Source organism: Toxorhynchites rutilus, chromosome 2 (genome assembly GCF_029784135.1).
Source record: "Toxorhynchites rutilus septentrionalis strain SRP chromosome 2, ASM2978413v1, whole genome shotgun sequence".
NCBI lineage: Eukaryota > Metazoa > Arthropoda > Insecta > Diptera > Culicidae > Toxorhynchites > Toxorhynchites rutilus.
In genome coordinates, this window is record NC_073745.1 from 5272047 (window position 1) to 5293449 (window position 21403).

The 21403-nt window shown below is 41.5% G+C and overlaps 3 protein-coding genes across 8 annotated transcripts; 2 read left to right on the forward strand and 1 right to left on the reverse strand.

Annotated features, from left to right (window-relative positions):
- Positions 1 to 1689: 1689 nt before the first annotated feature.
- Positions 1690 to 21008, forward strand: LOC129768668 (PR domain zinc finger protein 5-like). 4 transcript variants are annotated; one of them, XM_055770452.1, is made up of 6 exons: positions 1690 to 1763; positions 1835 to 1982; positions 2043 to 2687; positions 2747 to 2869; positions 2925 to 3215; positions 3282 to 3779. In XM_055770452.1, the coding sequence occupies exons 2-6, from the start codon at positions 1935 to 1937 to the stop codon at positions 3777 to 3779; spliced, it is 1605 nt and encodes a 534-aa protein (XP_055626427.1). In that variant the 5' UTR covers positions 1690 to 1763; positions 1835 to 1934. The 4 variants fall into 4 exon arrangements, with proteins under 4 accessions (XP_055626427.1, XP_055626428.1, XP_055626430.1 ...); XM_055770453.1 differs by lacking the exon at positions 1690 to 1763 and adding an exon at positions 20938 to 21008 and having other exon boundaries at positions 1801 to 1982; positions 3282 to 3384; XM_055770455.1 differs by lacking the exon at positions 1690 to 1763 and adding an exon at positions 15480 to 15523 and having other exon boundaries at positions 1801 to 1982; positions 3282 to 3384.
- On the reverse strand, positions 3649 to 4935 carry LOC129768669 (zinc finger protein 225-like). The gene is made up of 3 exons (XM_055770456.1): positions 4695 to 4935; positions 4128 to 4643; positions 3649 to 4069 (listed from the first exon to the last, which is right to left on the reverse strand). The coding sequence occupies exons 1-3, from the start codon at positions 4830 to 4832 to the stop codon at positions 3851 to 3853; spliced, it is 873 nt and encodes a 290-aa protein (XP_055626431.1). The 5' UTR covers positions 4833 to 4935; the 3' UTR covers positions 3649 to 3850.
- Positions 5204 to 12890, forward strand: LOC129768666 (uncharacterized). 3 transcript variants are annotated; one of them, XM_055770449.1, is made up of 6 exons: positions 5204 to 5278; positions 5354 to 5702; positions 5763 to 5832; positions 5902 to 12213; positions 12274 to 12343; positions 12412 to 12889. In XM_055770449.1, exon 4 carries the CDS (start codon positions 5986 to 5988, stop codon positions 12007 to 12009), a length of 6024 nt encoding a protein of 2007 aa, XP_055626424.1. In that variant the 5' UTR covers positions 5204 to 5278; positions 5354 to 5702; positions 5763 to 5832; positions 5902 to 5985; the 3' UTR covers positions 12010 to 12213; positions 12274 to 12343; positions 12412 to 12889. The 3 variants fall into 3 exon arrangements, with proteins under 3 accessions (XP_055626424.1, XP_055626423.1, XP_055626425.1); XM_055770448.1 differs by having other exon boundaries at positions 5902 to 12343; positions 12412 to 12890; XM_055770450.1 differs by having other exon boundaries at positions 5354 to 5832; positions 5902 to 12343; positions 12412 to 12890.
- Positions 21009 to 21403: the final 395 nt, after the last annotated feature.

A 21403-nucleotide genomic window follows, 5' to 3' on the forward strand; every position in this document is an offset into this window, starting at 1 on the left:
CGCTATCGACCGGGAACTTTGCGTGAAATTCATCGCTATCGGAAGTCGACAGAATTGCTGATCCGCAAGCTACCTTTGCAGCATTTGGTTCGTGGAATTGCTCAGGACTTCAAAACCGACTTGCGCTTCCAAAGTTCCGCGGCTATGACGCTGCAGGAGGCTTATTCGAAGATACAAATTTGTGTGCTATCCACGCAAAACGCGTCACATCATGCCCAAGGACATTCAGCTGGCCCATCGAATCCAAGGAAAGGGTGCTATATTAGCTTAGCATATAATCAACGGCCCTTTTCAGGGCTCCAAATTTGATGGATTAGAGTTTAGAAAAGTTTTTTACAGGCCGAACTAAAAGGAGCATTTAGCGAAAATCGTGGTTTCGATAATAATTCGTTACCGATAGGTGCCATGGATATGGATTTCGTAATGAAGAATATGAAATACATGACATGATGTAGTGAATATATCCGAAGAAATCACTTTGGTGAAACTGCATTATAAAATTATTTGTGTACGAATGCAGCAATCGGTAGTCGACTCTAATTTGTGCTGGGTAATTTCCTCGGAGGACTCGATTCCTCCTTTGAGCATTAATAATCTCTTTCTGGCAAAACGATGTGGTATGAATCACATTATTTGAATGATAGAATGAAGAAGTTTTCTGCCAATTTCCTTCAACCTCCAAACGTATCTTTCTCCCGTTTGTCGTTTTCGCGTTCGCTAATCCTTTCTCTCAACACCCATTTCTAGTTTGAGAAATTGTTGAGTAAACATTGTTTGCCAGTGCGCGTAGAGCGGGAATTCCTAAATATTCATTGCACCTCTAATAAATTGCCGAAAGACGTGGTTTTACGTTGATCGCACTTGATTGAAAAAATCCAAAACGAAATGTATTTGGTCGCAGCATTATATGAGTAGAAAGCAAATAATCGCTCGAAAATGACTTGATTTTCGCGATGTAAAACATTTTCCGTTTTTCATGTTATGCATCCAACATTGGATACGAAAATTTCCACTGATGGGGAAAAAAATATTCAGAAGCTTTCCTGTTAATTGCGATTGATTGAAAAATAACAAAACCAAATGTATTTGGTTGCAGTGTTATATGGATAGAAAACATTAAAATAAACTATTTCGTATTAATGTATTTTTTAATTCCCAGGGGAACTGGCAGATTATTTTTCAGCAACGAGAATTCCGCGCGTGTATGTGTGTGTGTGTGTGTGGCGGCTGCTCCGATGTTTCAAGCGGAACCGTGGCATCACTCTCCTCCTGATGGATTCCCTTTTGGCCTTAGGTGCACAAACAGGCTTTTGGTGACACCGTTCATCAGCGCTTTCATGATAAACGAAATTAGCTTCACAACAACAGCGACAACATGCTCCAATCGCTGTTCAATCATAACTGAGTGGGTTTACGAGCGGCGCTCGCTTATATACCGATTGGTGATTTCAATAGCCTGTTTTGAAAGCAATTTTAAGACTATTGAAACAAGTTTTTGGATGAAAAAGTAACAAGTATATGACGCGTAGACATTTTATCTTTCAAATGAAGTGTTTATCATACCATTTCGTTCAGTTGTTTAAGAGCTATTAACGCTCAAAATCTCGATCTCCGGCGTAACGCTTTCGTTCTCGAAACTTTGGTTTTACACCCCGGTATAGAAATGAAAGACGTAGTCCTACGTCAAAACTTCCGAACATCGAACAAATTGAGGATTGTTTATTACTATCTTCTTTGTGTGCGCGCTCCGTGTGTATACACAGGTAATATCACTTACCTTCTACTCTACGTACTTTGGCATGGGCCAGTTTAATGCTATAAAACATTTTCCCAGATGTCATACCAAAACTCCCAAATATTTCAACGGTTTGTTTATTTCTTGGCAAATAAGTAAACCTTCACTATTGGGAAAGTAGCAGCTAAGCCTTTTGACAATGAATAAATGCACAATTTGCCACAGGATTTCACCCGATTTAACGCCAGTAAGTGAGTATTTTACTTCCTCTATTCATTTATAAATCCCGTTTTCATCGTTCATTCAGATAGCCATAAGCTGGGTCCCAGAACATCAGCTCTGTGCGCGCTGTCTGTTTGATTTACTAGCCCGAGAATACGGAAGTGATCTGTCCAGTAGTAGTGATCTAGACAGTGATTGCAGTGCAAGGGATTCTATTTCCGCGACAGCGCTAGACGACGGGAACGGTTTTCCTGACTTGGAACGGACTGAGATAAATATTGAACCCGAAATTTTGATAGAAAACCAATTAAGTGATGTTGATAATGACCGGACAAACGAGTGCGGTATAGAGTTGAGCAGTAAAGACATGAGAAGGGGAAAGACAGCGTCCAGAGTGAATCTCAAGCTGCAATGTACATTCTGCAATGAAAAGGTGGCCAATAGAAGATCGCTAGCAAGACATATGCGAAAGTTGCATCCAGAGGAGAAAATCAACCGATGCCATATTTGTCACCTTTTCTTCAAAGGAGTTGAATCTTTGGAAAAACATATCCGGGACGACCACAATGGGTTTGCGCACATGTGTACCATCTGCATGGAAGGATTTGGAGAAGGGGAAAAAGATGAACATGAAAAGAGCTGCTTGGGGCGATTAATGTTCACTTGTTCCTTTTGTGAGGAACGTTATACGAGTAAAGCAGTTATATGGAAGCATCTTGATAGTCATGAAGTATTTGAACTTTTCTATTACAAATTCTTATCAATTGATATGTGTTATAAACACTCTAGACTAATGAGACTGATAAAGATTCTTCATACAAAGAAATGAGAAGTTTTCAAAAGATATATTGCTGTGCATTGTGCGATGATGGACGAGGCTATGAGGAAAATCCCTATTGGAACCACATTCATGTAAGGCATCAACAAACTGTCGAGTGGTATAAATTCACACTCGCTTTCTTTTCAGCACAAGCATGATGGTCGACATCTTCGATGCTCAGATTGTGGGAAAACGTTTCGTACGCGAAAACACATGGTTGTCCACACAGGTGTCCAGTGTAAAGTTGGTCTAAAAGCTCGAGAGAAAGCTGCCCGGCTGCACCAACAAATCGAATCATTCTGTCAATTTTGTTCCAAATCTTTTCGTAATAGAACCTTGCTTCAGAATCACGTCGCAAAAATTCACAAGGCCAAACCGATTGTGTGTGACGTTTGCGGATTGAGTCTCGCAAACAGAAACCAAATGCGGTATCACAAGGTTGGTATTATCTTACAACCAAATTATGGCTCGGTTATCATTAATGTATCGTTCATTTCTGTACAGACCAAAGCCCACACAGAACCAACTGAGCAGTGTCCCCACTGTCCAAAGATCTTCCATCTTATCACCGATCTCCGACAACATCTCACCACTCACGAAACCATTGGTAAGTTTATTTGCGAAGAATGTGGTCAGTTATTCAAACGAAAGGTCGGATTGGATCTTCATATCAAGTCACACCAGAAGGTTTCAGGACAAGCGAATAAACGTTCGACTCTGCGTGGATCGGGTAATTTTGTGTGTGAAATTTGCGATAAGCGATTCAAGCATAACTATTTGCTTGTGAGTCACATGAAAATCCACGATCCAAATAGAGTTTTAATCAAAAAATATGACTGCAAAGAGTGCGACAAAAAATTCGCTACGAGCGCTGGGCTTTATTATCACATGAAGGGTAAATATGTGCACCAGAGGATGTCTTGTCCTGTGTGTAATGCACTTGTTAAGGGTAAAGCTCGATTTCAGGAGCATCTGGCAATACACTCGGAGCAGAATATTTAAAAAAGCGAGAAATGCTTCGGAATGATATATCACATCCTTTAGTAAAACACTCAAATTTCTATCAGTCATAATTAGCTAACATGTTTTGTATCTTTTCGCTCCTTATATTGTCGTTTGTTGTGACCTCTCATATGCTTCCGGAAATGGTTAACATTATTGAACGATTTATTGCATAACTCACAATGAAGCTCACTTTCTTCATGGGTTTTCTGATGCTGGACAAGCGCTCCATTGCGATAGAACATTTTGGAGCATTTGTCGCATTGATGTATTTTGGTTTGGTGTTTGGCCTAAAAAATAATAAGTAAAAAGTTTTATTAAGCATACTGGAGGAAATTGCTTGCTTACCTTATGATAGTTAAGTTTGCTAACGCTGTCGAACGTTTCGTCACATCGCTCACAGCGAACGGAGGTCCCTGGTTCCTTCGGATCGGTGTGGCATTTCAAATGCCGCATGAGCTTATATTTGTTACTGTACTCTCTGCCACAAATGTTACATTTCGCCGTCCCATTGGAATGAATATATTCGATGTGCGGTTTCAATTTAGTCTTCAACATTCGATGACAAATATGGCACTTCACACGGAAACCTTGGTGGGCGTGAAAAACATGGTTTTCGTACTTCCCTCTGTCGTCGAAACGCTCCTTCTCACACAAACTGCATTCGTACTGCCGAACTGTTTGATGAACTTCGCTAAAATGCCTCCTCAGATTAAATGCATTGAAGGATTTCTCGCAATTTGGACACTGCTGCAGATTAATATCGTGTCTATCGTCAACGTGATCCCGAGCTTCCTGTATTGTTTTGAAGAGTGTCACATCGTCGCATTCCTCGCAGCAAAACCGGAAGCCTTGATGTATCATCTGAAGGAATAGTAAAATTCAGAAACATCAAATTAAATTTGAACATCTTACCTCTATGTGATGTTCATATTCTTGTTCAGCAGTGAAAAATTTCGCCGGACAAATCCAACACTTTATGCGCTCTGTTGGTTGTGTTCTATCGTTTTCGCTATTTAAAGTAGGCTCACCGCTTGCCATATTTATTATCATGTTAATTCATCAGGATATAATTTTGTCTGTTCGTCTGTTCGTTTGCCAGAATTTTACTGGATATTTTATCCCAGCTGACGAATTGACAGCAAAACAATCTGCCAGCCTCGCGTATTCACACCATTCACACACAAGAAAGCTGTCAGATTAGGGTAGCATAACTAATAATCGTCACGTTGAAAAAGGATTTTCTGATAACCCAGTTTCAAATATATTCAAGCGGTTATAAGCACCACGTCGGTCGGGCGACGAAAAGTGCTACAAAAGTGTTGGAATCTAGCTCCTCTTTGCCCCCCGCTGGCACCATTTCCTATAGTTGCAGCTATAAATGAACTCGATACTTTCACTGACCGAAATGGCATCACTGCAGTGAATGTTTTTTCTCTTTCTCTCTGAACTGTCATTCAAAACAAAACAGAGAATGGATAGAGAATCAGATTTCGTAGGTATGAAAAGTTTTTTCCATTAAATTACAATGTATTGTTTCATTACAACCTCCATGTATTTTGCTCTTTTTTCAGCTTGTTCAAATGGTTTTAGCAGAGTGGGCTGCCTACATTATGCTGCTACATATTCACATAGCAACGCCAAATAGTTGGTCGTCACATACTGTTGAAACCACTCTGCACCGAAACCCAAGTGGCCAAATTAACTTCATCTGAGTGACAGCAGCCCTGGCAACCGGAAAACAGTTAGAGCAAGAAACGTCAAAGTAAGCCATTCATTTCCGAACATTCGAGAACCAAGAAAAATCAAGACTGGTTGTGAATTTTTAAAAGAGTCTAGTTATTGATTTTGTGACTATTATTTGAACTGAAACTTAATAAGTAGAACACGATTTTAGTTAGCGCGTGATTTCTAAAACCGTAGGTGAGAAGAATTTGGTTATTTTGTTATATCTTCTGATACTTACCAACCTTACTTACGCAGCGAAAAACTTATGCAGAGGCAACTTAGAATCCAGGCACGTTTCTCGTAGTAGGAGTAAAAAACTAAATCTGTATGTAATACAAAAAAAAAAACACTTACCTTACATTCTCAAACTAAAAATAAAATCATATTTTTCCAGTTTGAGCAGATTCAAACCGAACTGCTACAGAAGGAGTTTTAATTCTCAACATTTCTCAAAAGATTTACATAACCTCACTTTGAGATGGGAAGCTGCCGCTTATGTAATGGCCCGGATAACGAACAGATGGTTGCCTGCGACGACTGCGAGACATGGTTCCATTTCGCTTGCGTGAATGAATCACCCGGTGTGGAACATCGTGATTTCCGATGCTCGGAATGTGCCGCGAAGAGGGAGAAAAAGGGGAAAAAGTCCGGTAGCAAATCCGCGACCGGAACTGTTCCGAAACCCTTACCTCAGTTCGTGGCTCTCGACAATCGACCACCTACCGGTAACATGACCACGTCTACGACTCGAACGATTATCTCGGAACCAAGACGCAGAGTGAGAAATTCCGCCATCCAAGGGGGCGATGACAAATCGCTTGTTTCAAGAGTCAGCAAACGTTCCGCTGTTATGGAGCTTGAAATGCGTCGGATGGAAGAGGAATTGGCGATGAAGGAGAAACAACTAGAGGCGGAAAAACTGATCCGCGAGAGGAGGTTGGAGATCGAGCAATTGATAGCGCAAAAGCGATTCCAGCAGGAAAAGGAGCTGCAGGAGAGGCGACTGGCTCAGGAGAAGGAGATGCTAGAGAAGCAGCTGGCAGAAGAAATTGAATTTCAGCGGAAGCAGCGCACTCTACAAGAAAAGTATCAGCGTGACCGCCACCAATTGGTGTTGGAAGAAATAGGAAGCGATGACGGCGCAGTTGGAGGACAATATTTGGGTGATTTTTCCGAACACGACAACCGGGAAAAAGTGCACGACTGGCTAATCCACCATGTCAATCCGGATACGAAACTAGCGGTTCTTAACGAAAACGTGGACGAGGTTCTGAAAGTTTACGAGGACCAAACGCCCAAGCGGAATCCGGAGGTACCGCGACAGCCGAGACATATCGCCCCACTCCAGTACCAACAGGTAAATCGTCAATTCCGCAAGCAAGAATCCGTTAGGGATGAAAGTCGGAGAAATGAGGAGGTATTGTCAACGTCGACGACCAGTTCTCGAGACGGGTCGGGGCCTACCAGGGCACAACGCGCCGCTCGTCAAATCCTCACCAAGAAGCTACCTACATTTACCGGCAGAATTGAAGAATGGCCGTTATTTTACAGCAGCTATATTAACTCAACGGATGCTTGTGGATTTAGTAACATTGAGAATCTTGTCCGCCTTCAAGAGTGCCTAAAGGGACCGGCACTCGAGTCCGTTCGTAGTCGACTACTTTTGCCAAATTCCGTACCACAGGTGATTAAAACGCTCCGGATGCTGTACGGCAGACCTGAGCAGTTGATTCACGCGCTTCTAAACAAGGTCCGGAAGGCGGATGCTCCGAGAAGCGATCGATTAGAAACTTTTATTCCTTTCGGGATGGCGGTCCAAGAATTATGTGACCATTTGGAAGCAGCTAACCTACAAGATCACTTGGTTAACCCGATCCTGATACAGGAACTAGTCGAGAAACTTCCGGCTGCAACGAAGCGCGAGTGGGTGCAGTGTCGAAGATTGACTGACCGAGTAACTCTTCGGACATTTGCGGATTTCACATCCAGTATCGTAGCGGAGGCCACTGAAGTAATCTTAGTCGTCGATCCGAAAGGAACAGCATCTGCCAAGGGAGACAAACCAAGGTCAAGGGAGAAAGGATTTGTCCAAGCACACAGCGACCCCAGTAGTCCAGCCATGAAACATCAACTCGTTTGTCAAGTCTGCAAGAAAGATGGACATCGAGTCAGGAACTGCGACGTCTTCAGGAGTATGACTGGTGCGGAGCGATTGAAATGGAAGGAGCAGTACAAGCTGTGTGAACGGTGTCTAAACGAGCACGAAGGTTGGTGTAAGTTTAAAATAACCTGCAATGTTGGAAACTGTCGTGAGCATCATCATCCTTTGGTGCACCGTAATGCAATTGCCAACTCAACTCCGAGGCACACAGCACCTCCGACTACAGAACAACATCACGCTCACATCACGGAGCAGCGCTCGGTGATCTTCAGGATTATACCGATCATACTCTACTACAATCAACGATCGGTTAAAACTTCCGCTTACTTGGACGAAGGTTCGTCTATGACGCTTATTGAGGAGAGCCTCTTCGATGAGCTGAAGGCTAGCGGAGAGCCGCAGCCACTAACGCTTCAGTGGACAGGAAATATCGTCCGTCGCGAACTGGGTTCCGTGTGCTTATCATTGCAAGTGTCAGGTGATACAATGGAACAACGATTGGCCTTGAACGAAGCTCGTACGGTGAAGAAGCTGTACCTCCCAAGACAGCGCGTGAATTTCAGAGAGATTATCGGTCAATATCCGCACCTTCAGGGACTGTACTCGGCTAACCAAGCAGGAGAGGAGCCAAAGATTCTGATCGGACTTAACAATATCCATCTGATGGCGCCTTTGGAATCAAGAATTGGAAACATCAACGAACCAATCGCTGTCAGGTCCCTCCTCGGTTGGACAATCTACGGACCTCGGGGAGCTTCGCACATTGAAGGCTTTTTAGGCTGTCACCGCGAACTTACAAACAAGGAACTGCACGACGTGATGCGTGAGTACTTCGTCGTAGAAGAAGCTGGAGTCACAGTGAACGAACTGTCTGAGTCAGATGAAGTTCGTCGAGCTAGAGATTTGCTGAAGAGAACAACCGTTCGTGTTGAAGGTCGTTTCGAAACCGGATTATTATTCAAGCACGATGATTTCGAGCTGCCGGACAGCTACCCTATGGCACTAAAGAGGTTGTGTGGTCTCGAGCGACGACTGAAGAAGGATCCTTCCCTCGAACAGGCTGTATGCCGAAAAATCGAAGAATACCAGACGAAGCAGTATGCGCATAAGTTGACGGATGAAGAGATGGTGTCGGTGAATCCCAAGAAGATTTGGTACCTACCTCTCGGCGTTGTTGTCAATCCAAACAAACCTGGCAAGATACGTTTGGTCTTGGACGCGGCGGCTCAAGTGAATGGAACATCGTTAAATTCCCTGCTGCTTTCTGGGCCGGATTTTCTAACATCGCTGCCAGCCATTATTCAGCAGTTTAGAGAACGACCGGTGGCTTTCAAAGCGGACATACGCGAAATGTTCCACCAATATCGGATTCGGGAAGCTGATAAACACGTATTGCGTTTCCTTTTCAGAACAGACCCTTCGTGTAAGCCGGACGTGTACGTTATGGATGTTGGAACCTTCGGGGCAGCTTGCTCACCTACATCCGCTCAATACGTGAAGAATTTAAATGCCTCCCAACATGCGGACCAATTCCCAGATGCAGCAAGAGCTATAGTTCGTCGACACTATGTCGACGACTACCTCGACAGCGCCGATACTGCTGAAGAAGCCATTAATCGAGCAAAGCAGGTCCGCTACGTGCATTCGAAAGCTGGGTTCGAGCTGCATAGCTGGGTCTCGAACGAAAGATCGTTCACTCAAGCACTAGGTGGACAAGAAACTGAGGATCGAGTGCCGCTGCAACTAAATGATGATGGAGCAACGGAACGTGTTCTTGGGATTATATGGTGTCCCCACGAGGATGTTTTTACCTTTTCAACCAACTTTCGGAAGGAATTGCTACCGTACCTCATCAACGATCAGCGACCGACAAAGCGGATAGCCCTCCGATGCTTAATGAGCCTTTTCGACCCGCTCGGATTCCTATCTCCCTTCACAATCCATGGCAAAATCGTTTTACAAAGTCTGTGGCGTACTGGTTGTGATTGGGATCAGAAGATCGACGACGAAAGCTACACACGTTGGTCCCAGTGGATATCGAAACTGCCTATGATTGAAGAAGTAAAAATCCCGCGTTGTTATCTACAAGGTGCTTCTCCGAAGGTCTACGAAGACTTACAGCTTCATGTGTTCGTCGATGCCAGCGAACAGGCGTATGGTGCAGCTGCTTTTTTCCGAATAACAACCGACGATGGTCCCCGGTGCTCATTGGTGATGGCAAGAACGAAGGTGGCCCCGCTGAAGCTGATGTCAATCCCTCGTATGGAACTAATGGGTGCAGTACTAGGAGCGAGATTGCTGAATTCAGTTGAAGGTAACCATGAACTGAAGGTAATGAAACGCACGCTCTGGACCGACTCTCAAAATGTGCTCTCGTGGATCCGATCCGATCAGCGGAAGTATAAACCATTCGTGGCCTTCAGGATCGGCGAAATTCTCCAAGAGACGAAGATCGACGAATGGCGTTGGGTGCCAACGAAGTATAATGTGGCAGATATGCTCACCAAGTGGGGCAAGGGCCCTTGCTTGGATTCTGATGGACCCTGGTTTGCTGGACCTCAGTTTCTGCAGCAATCGGAGGAGATGTGGCCGATACAGAAGACACCTGCACCAAACACGAAGACCGAACTCCGGGCATGTCACATGCTCCACACATCGAAGGCAAATAAACCAATAATCGACGTTAGTCGGTTTTCCCGGTGGAATGTTCTACTTCGTACGATCTGTTGCGTCTACAGGTTCCTTTCGAACTGCCGCCGTCGGATTGATCGAACGCCCATCGAGGTCATTCCAGATGCTACCAAAAGAATGCGAAAATTGGTGATCCGTGATGCAAATTATACCATTGTTCCGCTGAAACAAGAAGAATACGAATTAGCCGAAGTTCTGCTGTGGAAAACGGCGCAACGTGAGATGTTTGCGTGCGAAGTAGCTATCACACAAAAGAACCGTCAACTGACATCGGAAAATTGGATTCCGATTGAGAAGAACAGTGCCATCTATCACTGCAAACCGTTCCTAGATGAGTGTGATGTATTACGGATGGACGGTAGGACGAAATATGCGGACTTTATTCCTTACGACACGAGGTTCCCCATCATTCTACCAAGAGACCACGATATCACCGATTTGCTGCTAGCGGAATATCATCGGCGTTATGGACACGCAAACCGAGAGACAACGTTCAACGAAATCCGACAGCGTTACTATATCCCGAAGCTGCGAAGTGGTGTGAAGAGGGCGATGAAAAATTGCCAATGGTGTAGAGTCAAGAAGAGTCGACCGCAAGTACCTACTATAGCACCTCTACCGGTTGAACGATTGATGCCGTTCCTGCGACCATTTAGTTATGTCGGCGTCGACTATTTTGGGCCAATCGAGGTGGCATTAGGACGATGGGTCGAAAAAAGGTGGGTTGTACTTTTTACATGCCTGACGATCCGAGCAGTGCATTTAGAGATTGCACACAAATTGAACACTGACTCGTGTATCATGGCCATACGGAGATTCGTGCTGCGTAGAGGTCCACCAATCATCATTTTCTCCGATAATGGCACCAACCTGAAGGCAGCCAACAAGGAACTCCAAGAGCAGATACGTCGGATCGGGACAGGCTGTGCCAATGTCTTTACCGATGCCAAGACACGTTGGTGCTTTAACCCGCCATCGGCCCCTCATATGGGGGGCATATGGGAGCGTATGGTACGGACGGTCAAGACGACTATGGCAACACTGAACACGAACCGTAGAATGAACGATGAAACTCTTTTGACCGTTATCGCCGAAGCCGAAGAGATCGTTAACTGCAGACCATTGGTCTACATGCCGCAAGAATCAACGGATGCCGAGGCACTCACGCCCAACCATTATTTGCGTGGTACCGTTACAGAGTTGAAGGATCCTTGCATCGCACCAACACGTCAGGCTGAAGCGCTTCGAAGCACTTACCAAAGGTCTCAGTACATCGCCGATGAACTATGGAAGCGGTGGCTAAAAGAATATGTCCCTTCGATGAACGTGCACACCAAATGGCTGGAAGACTCGAAACCACTTAAGGTAGGCGACCTAGTATTCATCACAGACGATCAGAATCGCAATGGATGGGTCCGAGGGCGAGTGGACAAAGTCATCGCAGGCAAGGATGGCCGTGTGAGACAAGCAGAAGTTCACACTTCCGGTGGGCTGTTCCGGCGACCAGTAGCTAAACTTGCAGTCATCGAGATCGGGTCATCAGGTAAATCTGACCAGGAAGCAGGTTCTGGACGAGGTTTACGGGTCGGGGAAATGTTGAAACCACTGGGCACCGAAACCCAAGTGGCCAAATTAACTTCATCTGAGTGACAGCAGCCCTGGCAACCGGAAAACAGTTAGAGCAAGAAACGTCAAAGTAAGCCATTCATTTCCGAACATTCGAGAACCAAGAAAAATCAAGACTGGTTGTGAATTTTTAAAAGAGTCTAGTTATTGATTTTGTGACTATTATTTGAACTGAAACTTAATAAGTAGAACACGATTTTAGTTAGCGCGTGATTTCTAAAACCGTAGGTGAGAAGAATTTGATTATTTTGTTATATCTTCTGATACTTACCAACCTTACTTACGCAGCGAAAAACTTATGCAGAGGCAACTTAGAATCCAGGCACGTTTCTCGTAGTAGGAGTAAAAAACTAAATCTGTATGTAATACAAAAAAAAAACACTTACCTTACATTCTCAAACTAAAAATAAAATCATATTTTTCCAGTTTGAGCAGATTCAAACCGAACTGCTACAGAAGGAGTTTTAATTCTCAACACATACATACCTCCTCCGATTTGGAGTCGATGGAGCTGATGGATGGACTGGCGAGGGTGGCGTTATTGTCGCGATCGGAGATGATTCGCTCGACTGTGATACAACATGAAGACCAAATCTGATGTCTAGGTGGACTGCGAACAAATCGGTCATTGATTATTTTCAGGGATCATTCGTTGCGCTCAAACTGTTAGCTGTTAATAGCAAATGTAATGTATGATGTATTTGTATATATTTATAATGAAATAAATAATATCCATCAACGGTTTGTTTTTTCTTCACTTTTTATATCTATTTCTTTGAAAAGAGAATAGTGCCATAATGAGGATCGAGCAATTTTTCTGTCGGTCGACGTGGTGCCAGATTGGCACAGTGTTGTCTCATAATTGGTTGTCGAATACGAAGGATGGGTCGACAAAATCATTGCAAGATGGCACGATATCGGCACCGTTGTCGACACCGTTTGTTGGGACCGATTTGGCACAACAGTGTAGAGTGGGAACTGTTTCCCACTCTACATTGTTGTGTCGAATCGGTCCCAACAAATGGTGTCGACAACGATGCCGATATCGTGCCATTTTGCAATGATTTTGTCGACCTACCCTTCGTATTCGACAGCCAATTACAAGCCAAACCTGTGCCAATCTGGCACCGCGTCGACCGATTGAAAAACTGCTCGAACCTTATTATGGCGGTATTTGTTTTGAAGAAAGTTTAAAGTTTCCAAGGAACAAAAAAAATAAAATTGCGTTGTTTACAAACATTTATTTTTCATGCAATGCTTTCAAACTTAATACAATGCCACTAAAATTGAAAGCAAACATTTGCAGTGTTCATGTTGTCAGCAGCAAATCCCTGACAGGTGCAAATTTTCTTCGGAACTTTATCCACTCTCAGCTCAATTGTTTTCGTCGCATCTTGTGCTCTACAGCGACAGCAGGAGAATTCATCATCGACTATTGGGATTTCAGTGGATGGCTGGTTGCAGCTACCGCATAATGTTTCCTTATTGACACAGATCGAGTTTTTGTCTTCTTCGAAACCACTAGAGATGGGCAAACCGTTCACGAACGGTACGAACGAACTAGTTCGCCGAAAAGAGTGAACGAGCGGTCGTTCTTTTTCAAAGAACGATAGTTCTCCCCACGAACTGATTGCGAGCGACCGTTTTGTGAACGAACTGATTCCGTAAGAACGGTTTGCGAGTGAACTGTTTGAGAGTGAACTGTTGGAGAGTGAACTGTTTGTGAACGAACTGTTTGCGAGTGAACTGTATGGGAAAGAACTGATTGAGAGTGAACTGTTTGGGAACGAACTGTTTGAGTACGACGTGTTTGCGGGCAAATTGTTTGCGAACGAACGAGTGCAGCTGAACTGATTTGCGCTGGGCGGAATGGATAAATACAACGAGAACGCTTGTAAGGAAAATAAAACGATTTGTCATTTATGAGCAAAATGCATGTAACGCTGGGTTTATTTTGTTAATGTATTCTCAATTTTGGGTTAAAAATTAAATTAGATTTTTGTAGTTTTAAAAGCAAAACTTCTATACTTTCTGGTTATCAGAAAAAATCTGGGGGAAGCTGGGGCGATTCATGGATTAGGTAAACATAAAATTTTATAGTGAGGGCATGTTGAGAAAAAAGTTTTTTCGTTGCTTTCAATTCGTTGTTTGACCTATTGCGTGTACATGTTATCGTGATTGTTTATATGATTGATTGTTAGTGAAAATCGCTGCTGATTTTTTTCCCTGAATGAACATTATGAAATATGATCTTACATGGAACCTGTGTGTAAAAATGAAGTATGAAATATGAAAAATTGCACATATTTTGTGCGCATCAAACTATTACATAATTTTTGTCGACCGATAAACATATTTTCACATACAGTTTGCGACTTTTAATGAAGCAGGTTATCTTTCCCCACTAAATTTCAAAAATATAAATCCCATACGTACACTATCCAATCCAACGATATCATATAATAGCTGTTTATTGATGTTGGGTTCCAGCCAACATTCTATGTTGTTCTCAATATCGCTGAACGAAAGAGCGAAAGAACGGTTCAAAAAAACTGATTCACTTAGATGAACGGTTAGTGAGTGAACCGTTCTTCAAAGTGAACTGTTTTGCCCATCTCTAGAAACCACCTTCTCCGTCCTCACATCACTTCTACCAGATGATGTCTGCCGTTTGCAGAATTTGATGAAAACTGCACTTAAAGTTTCCTTCGATTGCAACGGAATATTGCTGTGCCATTGAGAGTTTAAGGGTTTCTGAAAAATATGAGATAGAGGTAAAATGTTCTGTAGATCGAAAGCAATGAAACAAAATACTTCTGTTACCTGTCCATACTTCGATTGGAAGTTTTCTCTGTGTTGTTTTACCGAGCAGAATTCCAATTGAGAATAGAATCCCTAAAACCAGCTGATATTGGCGACTGTTTTTTAAACACTTTCATGTTTCATGTGTTGACAGTTCAACGAGAAGGAGAAAAGCTATCGCTGCAGTGATGCCTTTCCGCTCAGTATAAATAATCGCATACAATTATAATTGAAAGTGTAGACAGTGCTGCCTGTGGGGAGGCAAGGCGGGGTATGATTCCAGCACTTTTGTAGCACTTTCCGTCGCTCGATCCACTTTGTACCTATAACCGCTCGAAAATATAGGAAACTGGGTTCGGAAAGACCTACACTAAGAGAAATAATTAGTAAATATGACAAATTGTTTGGTAAATATTACCAATTCGTTAGTCATTTTCTACCCTACTAATTATTGGTACATTCTACAAAAACAAATTGGTAGACACAAATTTCAGGCAAAATCACGGTTTGTAGGGGCAATATTGGCTCAATTTTGGGGCAATATCAATGAATATGTTGGCCCTCGTTTGTAAAGGGATAATCACAGTAATAACGATATTTGTCGAATAATAAATCTTTGATTCGAAAGCTGTTTTCAAATAATTTTATTCTTGTTAATATTCTAATATTAATATTCACATAAAACTTTGCAGTTTTCCATTTTCGCAGAAGTTTGTTGTGAGCGGCAGATGGGCCAACACCGAAGATCTGCGCAGGTGCTGCTGCTCCTCATCCAAGACGATGTTGTCCGAATCGGCGCTGGTAGTTTAATTCAGCTGATGATTGCTCAGTGCTATTTGTTTTCTACGATTAGAAGCTAAAAAAAGAAATATTAAGGTACAACGAATCAACAAAAACAAAATGTTTACCTCCGAATCGCTCCACTTCCACTAGAGAAATGGCGAATGCACACACACGCAGTTGCTAAGCATGAAAATACTCAAGGTTACTCATGCTATGAAGTAAAATGTACGAATCGTTGGTAGGGATGTACATTGCATTTGACATTAGTTTTACAAAAATTTGGTAATATGTACAAAAAATGTGTATATTTTACCAATGTTTCGGTTACTGAAGATTTGGTAGCTGCATCTACTAATGTTTTTCTCCAGTGTATACATCTATGCAGCTATACCCAACATGGCATTCCTGGTTGACCCTATCTGGTGTTACTTCATTTCAAACTATTGTGTATGAGTTACAATAACGAAAACCTTAGAAATAATGACCTAATTTTTCAACGTAGGGTTACGTCTTTCAGTAATGGTGCCATATCAGAAAACAGGAGACTGTTTTATTAAATACAAATAGGAAATGCAGCGTTCGTTCTACGGAAAATGTGTATATAGAAAAAATATTGCAAATATTCTGTTTTGAATTTATAAAGTACTGTAAGAAATCAAAAGAATTTTTATTCCAATAAGAATGGTAGGCAAACGAAGGTCGGCACTAGAATCACGTGGTTTTCCCTATTTTCATTCATTGCCTCTTCAAAGCTTCTAGAACAGTTGGCGTGTAATTTTTTATCACTTGAAGCGATCGTATGCAGGGTTGCCAACTATAATTTGAAAAAATCAGGGAGAATGAAAATAAAAATCAGGATAGCTCATATTGGGTTGTCAAAGAAGTTAATGTCGATTTTTGGGAAAACAAAAACATAATTTTCAATCGAAGCATTATTATTTAATTTTATATTCATAGTTCTATGTCTTCATTACTTCGGGCGAAGACCGGGAATGTAAAAGAATTAAAAAGCATGGTAAAAAATCCTCGCATAAGCGGGAATGCTAGTGTTTCGCTTGACTTTCTGATCGTTTATATTTATTCCGAAAAACTTACAGCATCACTACAGTCAATTGCAGAGAAATCAATACTCAAATTTTCACTCAACAAATGAGGAAAGCATATCAGCAGGGGAAAACTTGTAGAATTTTTCCTATTTTTTATGATATTTAGTACGGTTATAGATATATTTACCATAGTCTCATCTTTTAAGTTACAAATAAAATCTTTTTATATCGACTGTGGATTTAAAAGTTTTCTCTTGAGTAATTGAGTACACTCTGAAACGTATTCCTACATTAATAACTCAGGGGATACATCTACATACACATTATTTGTCAGACAATCTGGTTAAATTAAATTTTCTAGCAATGTTTTGGGAACCCACGAAACAATTGAGGGTAGAGAAAAAAAAGTTAAGTACAAAGTTTAACTTAATGTAAGATATAAAGGGTGTGTCGCATCAAATTGCATCACGGAAAAAACGCTGTAGAAATTTAATTTTTAGGAATTATATCTTCAGCTTTCGCTTATAATCAGATAAGAGTGTATAGATCACGTTGGCCATGCTTCACTGTCAATTTTTCGTAAATTTGGAAAAATGTCGTCGAACGAAAAAGAGCGTCGTGAATTAATCCTGCGCACTCATTTCGAGAATCCGGAGTTGTCACATCGGGACATCGGTAAGATGCTGGGAATCGTCCAATCCACGGTCAGCAGAGTACTAAAACTATACTTCGAGAACCTAACCATCGACCGGAAGGTGAAGAACGGCAAAAATGGATGCTCCGTCAGTGAAAAAGCGCGTAGTTAAGCAGCTTAGACGTGATCCGAGAAGTTCGGTCCGGGATGTCGCCAATAAGCTGAATTTGTCAAGTTCATTCGTCCAGCGGACCAAGCAGCGTGAGGGCCTGCGTACATACAAGGTTCAGAAGGCTCCTAACCGCGACGAAAGGCAAAACATGGTGGGGAAGACGCGAGCCCGGAAGCTGTACACCGAAATGCTGACGAAGCCGCATTGCCTGGTAATGGACGACGAAACCTACGTCAAAGCGGACTTTCGTCAGCTGCCGGGCCTGTTGTTCTTCTCCGCAGAGGACAAATTCAGCGTTCCGGAGGAGATTCGCAAGCAGAAACTATCCAAGTTTGCCAAAAAGTACATGGTGTGGCAAGCGATCTGCTCTTGCGGAAAGCGGAGCGCCCCCTTCGTGATGACCGGCACGGTAAACGGGCAGGTTTACCTTAAGGAGTGCCTACAGAAGCGCTTACTACCACTATTGAAGCAGCACGAGGACCTGACCCTCTTCTGGCCGGATCTCGCTTCGTGCCACTATTCAAAGGACGTGTTGGAATGGTACGAAGCCAACGGGGTCACCTTTGTGCCAAAGGAAATGAACCCGCCCAATGCGGCGGAGCTTTGCCCAATAGAGAAATATTGGGCGATTATGAAGCAGGCCCTCCGGAAGAACCCAAAAGTTGTCAAATCGGAGGCGGACTTCAAGAGAAAATGGATTTCTGTTCAAAAAAAAAGGATCGGTCTACTGGGCGAATTTCTACAGCGTTTTTTCCGTGATGCAATTTGATGTGACACACCCTTTATACAAGCGCGAGCCGGAGAACTGCGCTAATATATAATATAATATATATATATATATATATATATATATATATATATATATATATATATATATATATATATATATAGATATAGATACATATATATATATATGTATATGTATATATATATATGTATATATATATATGTATATGTATATATATATATATATATATATATATATATATATATATATATATATATATATATATATATATATATATATATATATATATATATATATATGTATATATATATATCTGCGGTTTCCATGCAGAAAACTTTGGCATGGAAACCAGTATATTCATTACGAATAATGTAGAGAGTACAAAAATCAGGAAAAAGCAGGATCTTTTCAGAAAAATCAGGAAGGTTGGCATCTCTGATCATATGTTTGGCTCGGCTGGGAGGAGTTCAGAATTTAGTACGTTACGAAGGCGTACGCTGCTCGTAGAACCAAAACAAACCCGATCAAATTTGAATAATGAGAGATCAACACCTTCGAGACTTCCCACGTTCGAAGCAATAATTGCCTAATTTGCGCTCGGTGTTCGAGAAGATTTTGCTCTCGGTGATCCTCCCACTTAGTAGATTTCGACAAGTTGTTCAAACTCCTGTTCGTCACGCGCTCCGTAAGAAATTAGTGCGAAGGCAGTTGAATCAACTTGTTGGCGGAATAATTCGACTTCCGTTCGTTACGCGTTCCGTAGGCAATTAGTTCGAAGGCGGTTTATTCAGTTTATTCTTGATAAAATTCATACAACTCTCTACCTCGAAATCTGCCTACATACCACGTGGACAACTTTAGGGGGAGTAGGGGGTACGAAATTGTCCACGCTTGTCCGCGGTGTCCACGTCCACGTGGACACGTTTAACAAAAGTTTTTTAAAAGCACATTCAGATCTGTTTTCAAAAATAAATGAAATCTGTTATGCTGTTTTAAAAATGTTTAAACTTTTCACCCATTTTGAGTACTCCATTTTTATCCTTAAAATAGTTATTTCGAATATTTTTCCATATCAACGAACTTCTCCGCTTAAATATGTATTCTAAATGAAACTCACTTAAATGGTGAGCGATCATGTTTCTATTGGAAGTAGAGTCATTGGATGTCATTGTTTTCAACTTCTAAGCTACGTCATTTGATCATAAACTGAACTCTCTGTTCTAGGTCCAAGTCTACGGAGAACTGCTTATACATTTTTATCAGCAGAGTACATGTGGGGTGTTGATAACATGATGAAATGACCGGAATATTTGGAGGATTATCTATATAATTTGGGAAGGACTTAGGGAAACGAGTGCTATCTAAATCTCTATTCCTGCACTAGTGTATTAGAAGATCCAAATTCAGTCCACCTTTTCTGGGTGCCCTCGCTCCCAAATATTTCCCGAATTTTGCGACGTTACTTTTAATACAGCTTAGTTAGGCATGATCAGCACCGGGGAACGGTTTTTTTTGCGGATCACTTTGTCCTACCGAACGAAAGATTGGGATGTTACAAGTGAGATTTCCGTTAATTAGCACATGTTATTACAACATTCGTGTTTTTTTTTTTAAAGAGGCTTTGAATCCGGGATTAGATTACGTATTTTGCACCACAGCTAAGAGACTGCTATCAATTAGATCAATGGCATAGTGGAAATCACAAGCGATGAGTCTTCCTATATTTGAAATTGAACTTGACAATTCCACGTTTTATGAAAGTAACCACATCGAACATATTTTTGTTTCAAATTGGAGCATTTTAGGCATTCAAAATATTGTTTTATTTTTTCTAATTTTCGCTTCATTATCTGAACTTGTATCCTGCTGTCAAAGTTCAGTAAAGAAGTATGCCGAAATCCATTGGTTGTTTCTCTATTGGAATGCTTTCGACACATTTTTCTTAATAGTATCTTGATTAGCTTAATTTAAAACAACATTCAATTGTGCTAAACCATTTCAGAAGTCTTCAGGAAAACTATGTTCGATAGACACTTGTTACCCGAAGATTTTCTGCAGGCGAATGATTCTATTGCCAAATAAGTTTCTTTAGATGTTATTTCATGCGTCATTTGATTCTAGTTTATTGATTCAGCTGTGATTTTACGATTACAAAAAAAGTTTTTGGTTGATTGTGCAGTTCTACTACCGTCTTTTAACCATTAGAAAAGCAGATATGCATTTGTCGTTGGTTTTCTCGAATGTGCGATTGTGAAGGAGTAATATTTTGGGCAGAATACCAGTTCTCATAGCGGAATTATCACATAAATGTTTAAATAGATGCGCTGCCTGTGTTGCGGATACAGAAACTAATTTCGAAGCAGTCCTTTTTTATGATCAGCTCAAACTAAAAAATATTTTTATTCAAATTTTACAAAAATTCAATAATATTATTTTGCTTACAAAACAGTTTCTTTTTCAGTTCTCGTGCTCGCTCCTATTTTCCTGATTTTTTCCACGCTTCCAGTATTTTGCCTTGCCTTGCTTAAATTTCTCCTAATTTCTCCCTGTAATTTTATGAAAATTTCACATCCAGAATACGCACTACAAATCCACCTATACTACCTTCTTTTCAATCAATTTAATTAAAAAAACATACTTTTTATCAAATTCACAACTCTCGGTTTCACTTAATTGTGCTTTTCCTTTTTTTTGTTTTCTTTTCTTCTATGAATCCTTCCTGTCAACTTTGACGGCACATTCGCTATCCAACTCTTGACGAGTAAAGTTCAGTGTCGGTATTGTGCGTTGCCACTTTTGCTATTGTGCTATTGGTACGAGTGAATCGTGTACGAGTGAAGGTCATTGCTGTCCGCTTTCGACCTGACCTTTTGTGAAGTGGAACGAAGGAACAAAGGAAGCAGCGCTCTTGCAGCGAGCCGGATTGCGGCTGTTGAACTGATTCGGCATAACGGGATCGCCATCGCGTGACTGTCGCAAACGGGATTCATCATCACGTGGCTTCGTAAGCTATTCTTGCGCCATTGTGTTGTCTCCGTAGCGCGTAGCCTCTGTCTCTCCCTGATTAGGGCAGTAGAGCGCATTATTGGAACAACTTATATATTAAGGTACACATATTTATTATTAATATTATTATTCAATTCATTTGTTCATTGTTTGATATTATTATATTTTTTGCTATTTTTTTTAAGATTATTGTTAAAATCAAAAAAATTTAGAAATAAGACAGAAAT

Bases quoted from the DNA above. Each gene is read 5' to 3' on its own strand.
- LOC129768669 (XM_055770456.1), bottom strand. From the start codon at position 4,832: ATGATAATAAATATGGCAAGCGGTGAGCCTACTTTAAATAGCGAAAAC. The intron at 4,644-4,694 runs GTAAGATGTTCA...CTATTCCTTCAG, and splicing joins AATATGAACATCACATAGAG to ATGATACATCAAGGCTTCCG. The intron at 4,070-4,127 runs GTAAGCAAGCAA...ATTATTTTTTAG, and splicing joins GCAAACTTAACTATCATAAG to GCCAAACACCAAACCAAAAT.
- LOC129768666 (XM_055770450.1), top strand. From the start codon at position 5,986: ATGGGAAGCTGCCGCTTATGTAATGGCCCGGATAACGAACAGATGGTT.
- LOC129768668 (XM_055770452.1), top strand. From the start codon at position 1,935: ATGAATAAATGCACAATTTGCCACAGGATTTCACCCGATTTAACGCCA. The intron at 1,983-2,042 runs GTAAGTGAGTAT...TCGTTCATTCAG, and splicing joins TTTCACCCGATTTAACGCCA to ATAGCCATAAGCTGGGTCCC. The intron at 3,216-3,281 runs GTTGGTATTATC...ATTTCTGTACAG, and splicing joins ACCAAATGCGGTATCACAAG to ACCAAAGCCCACACAGAACC.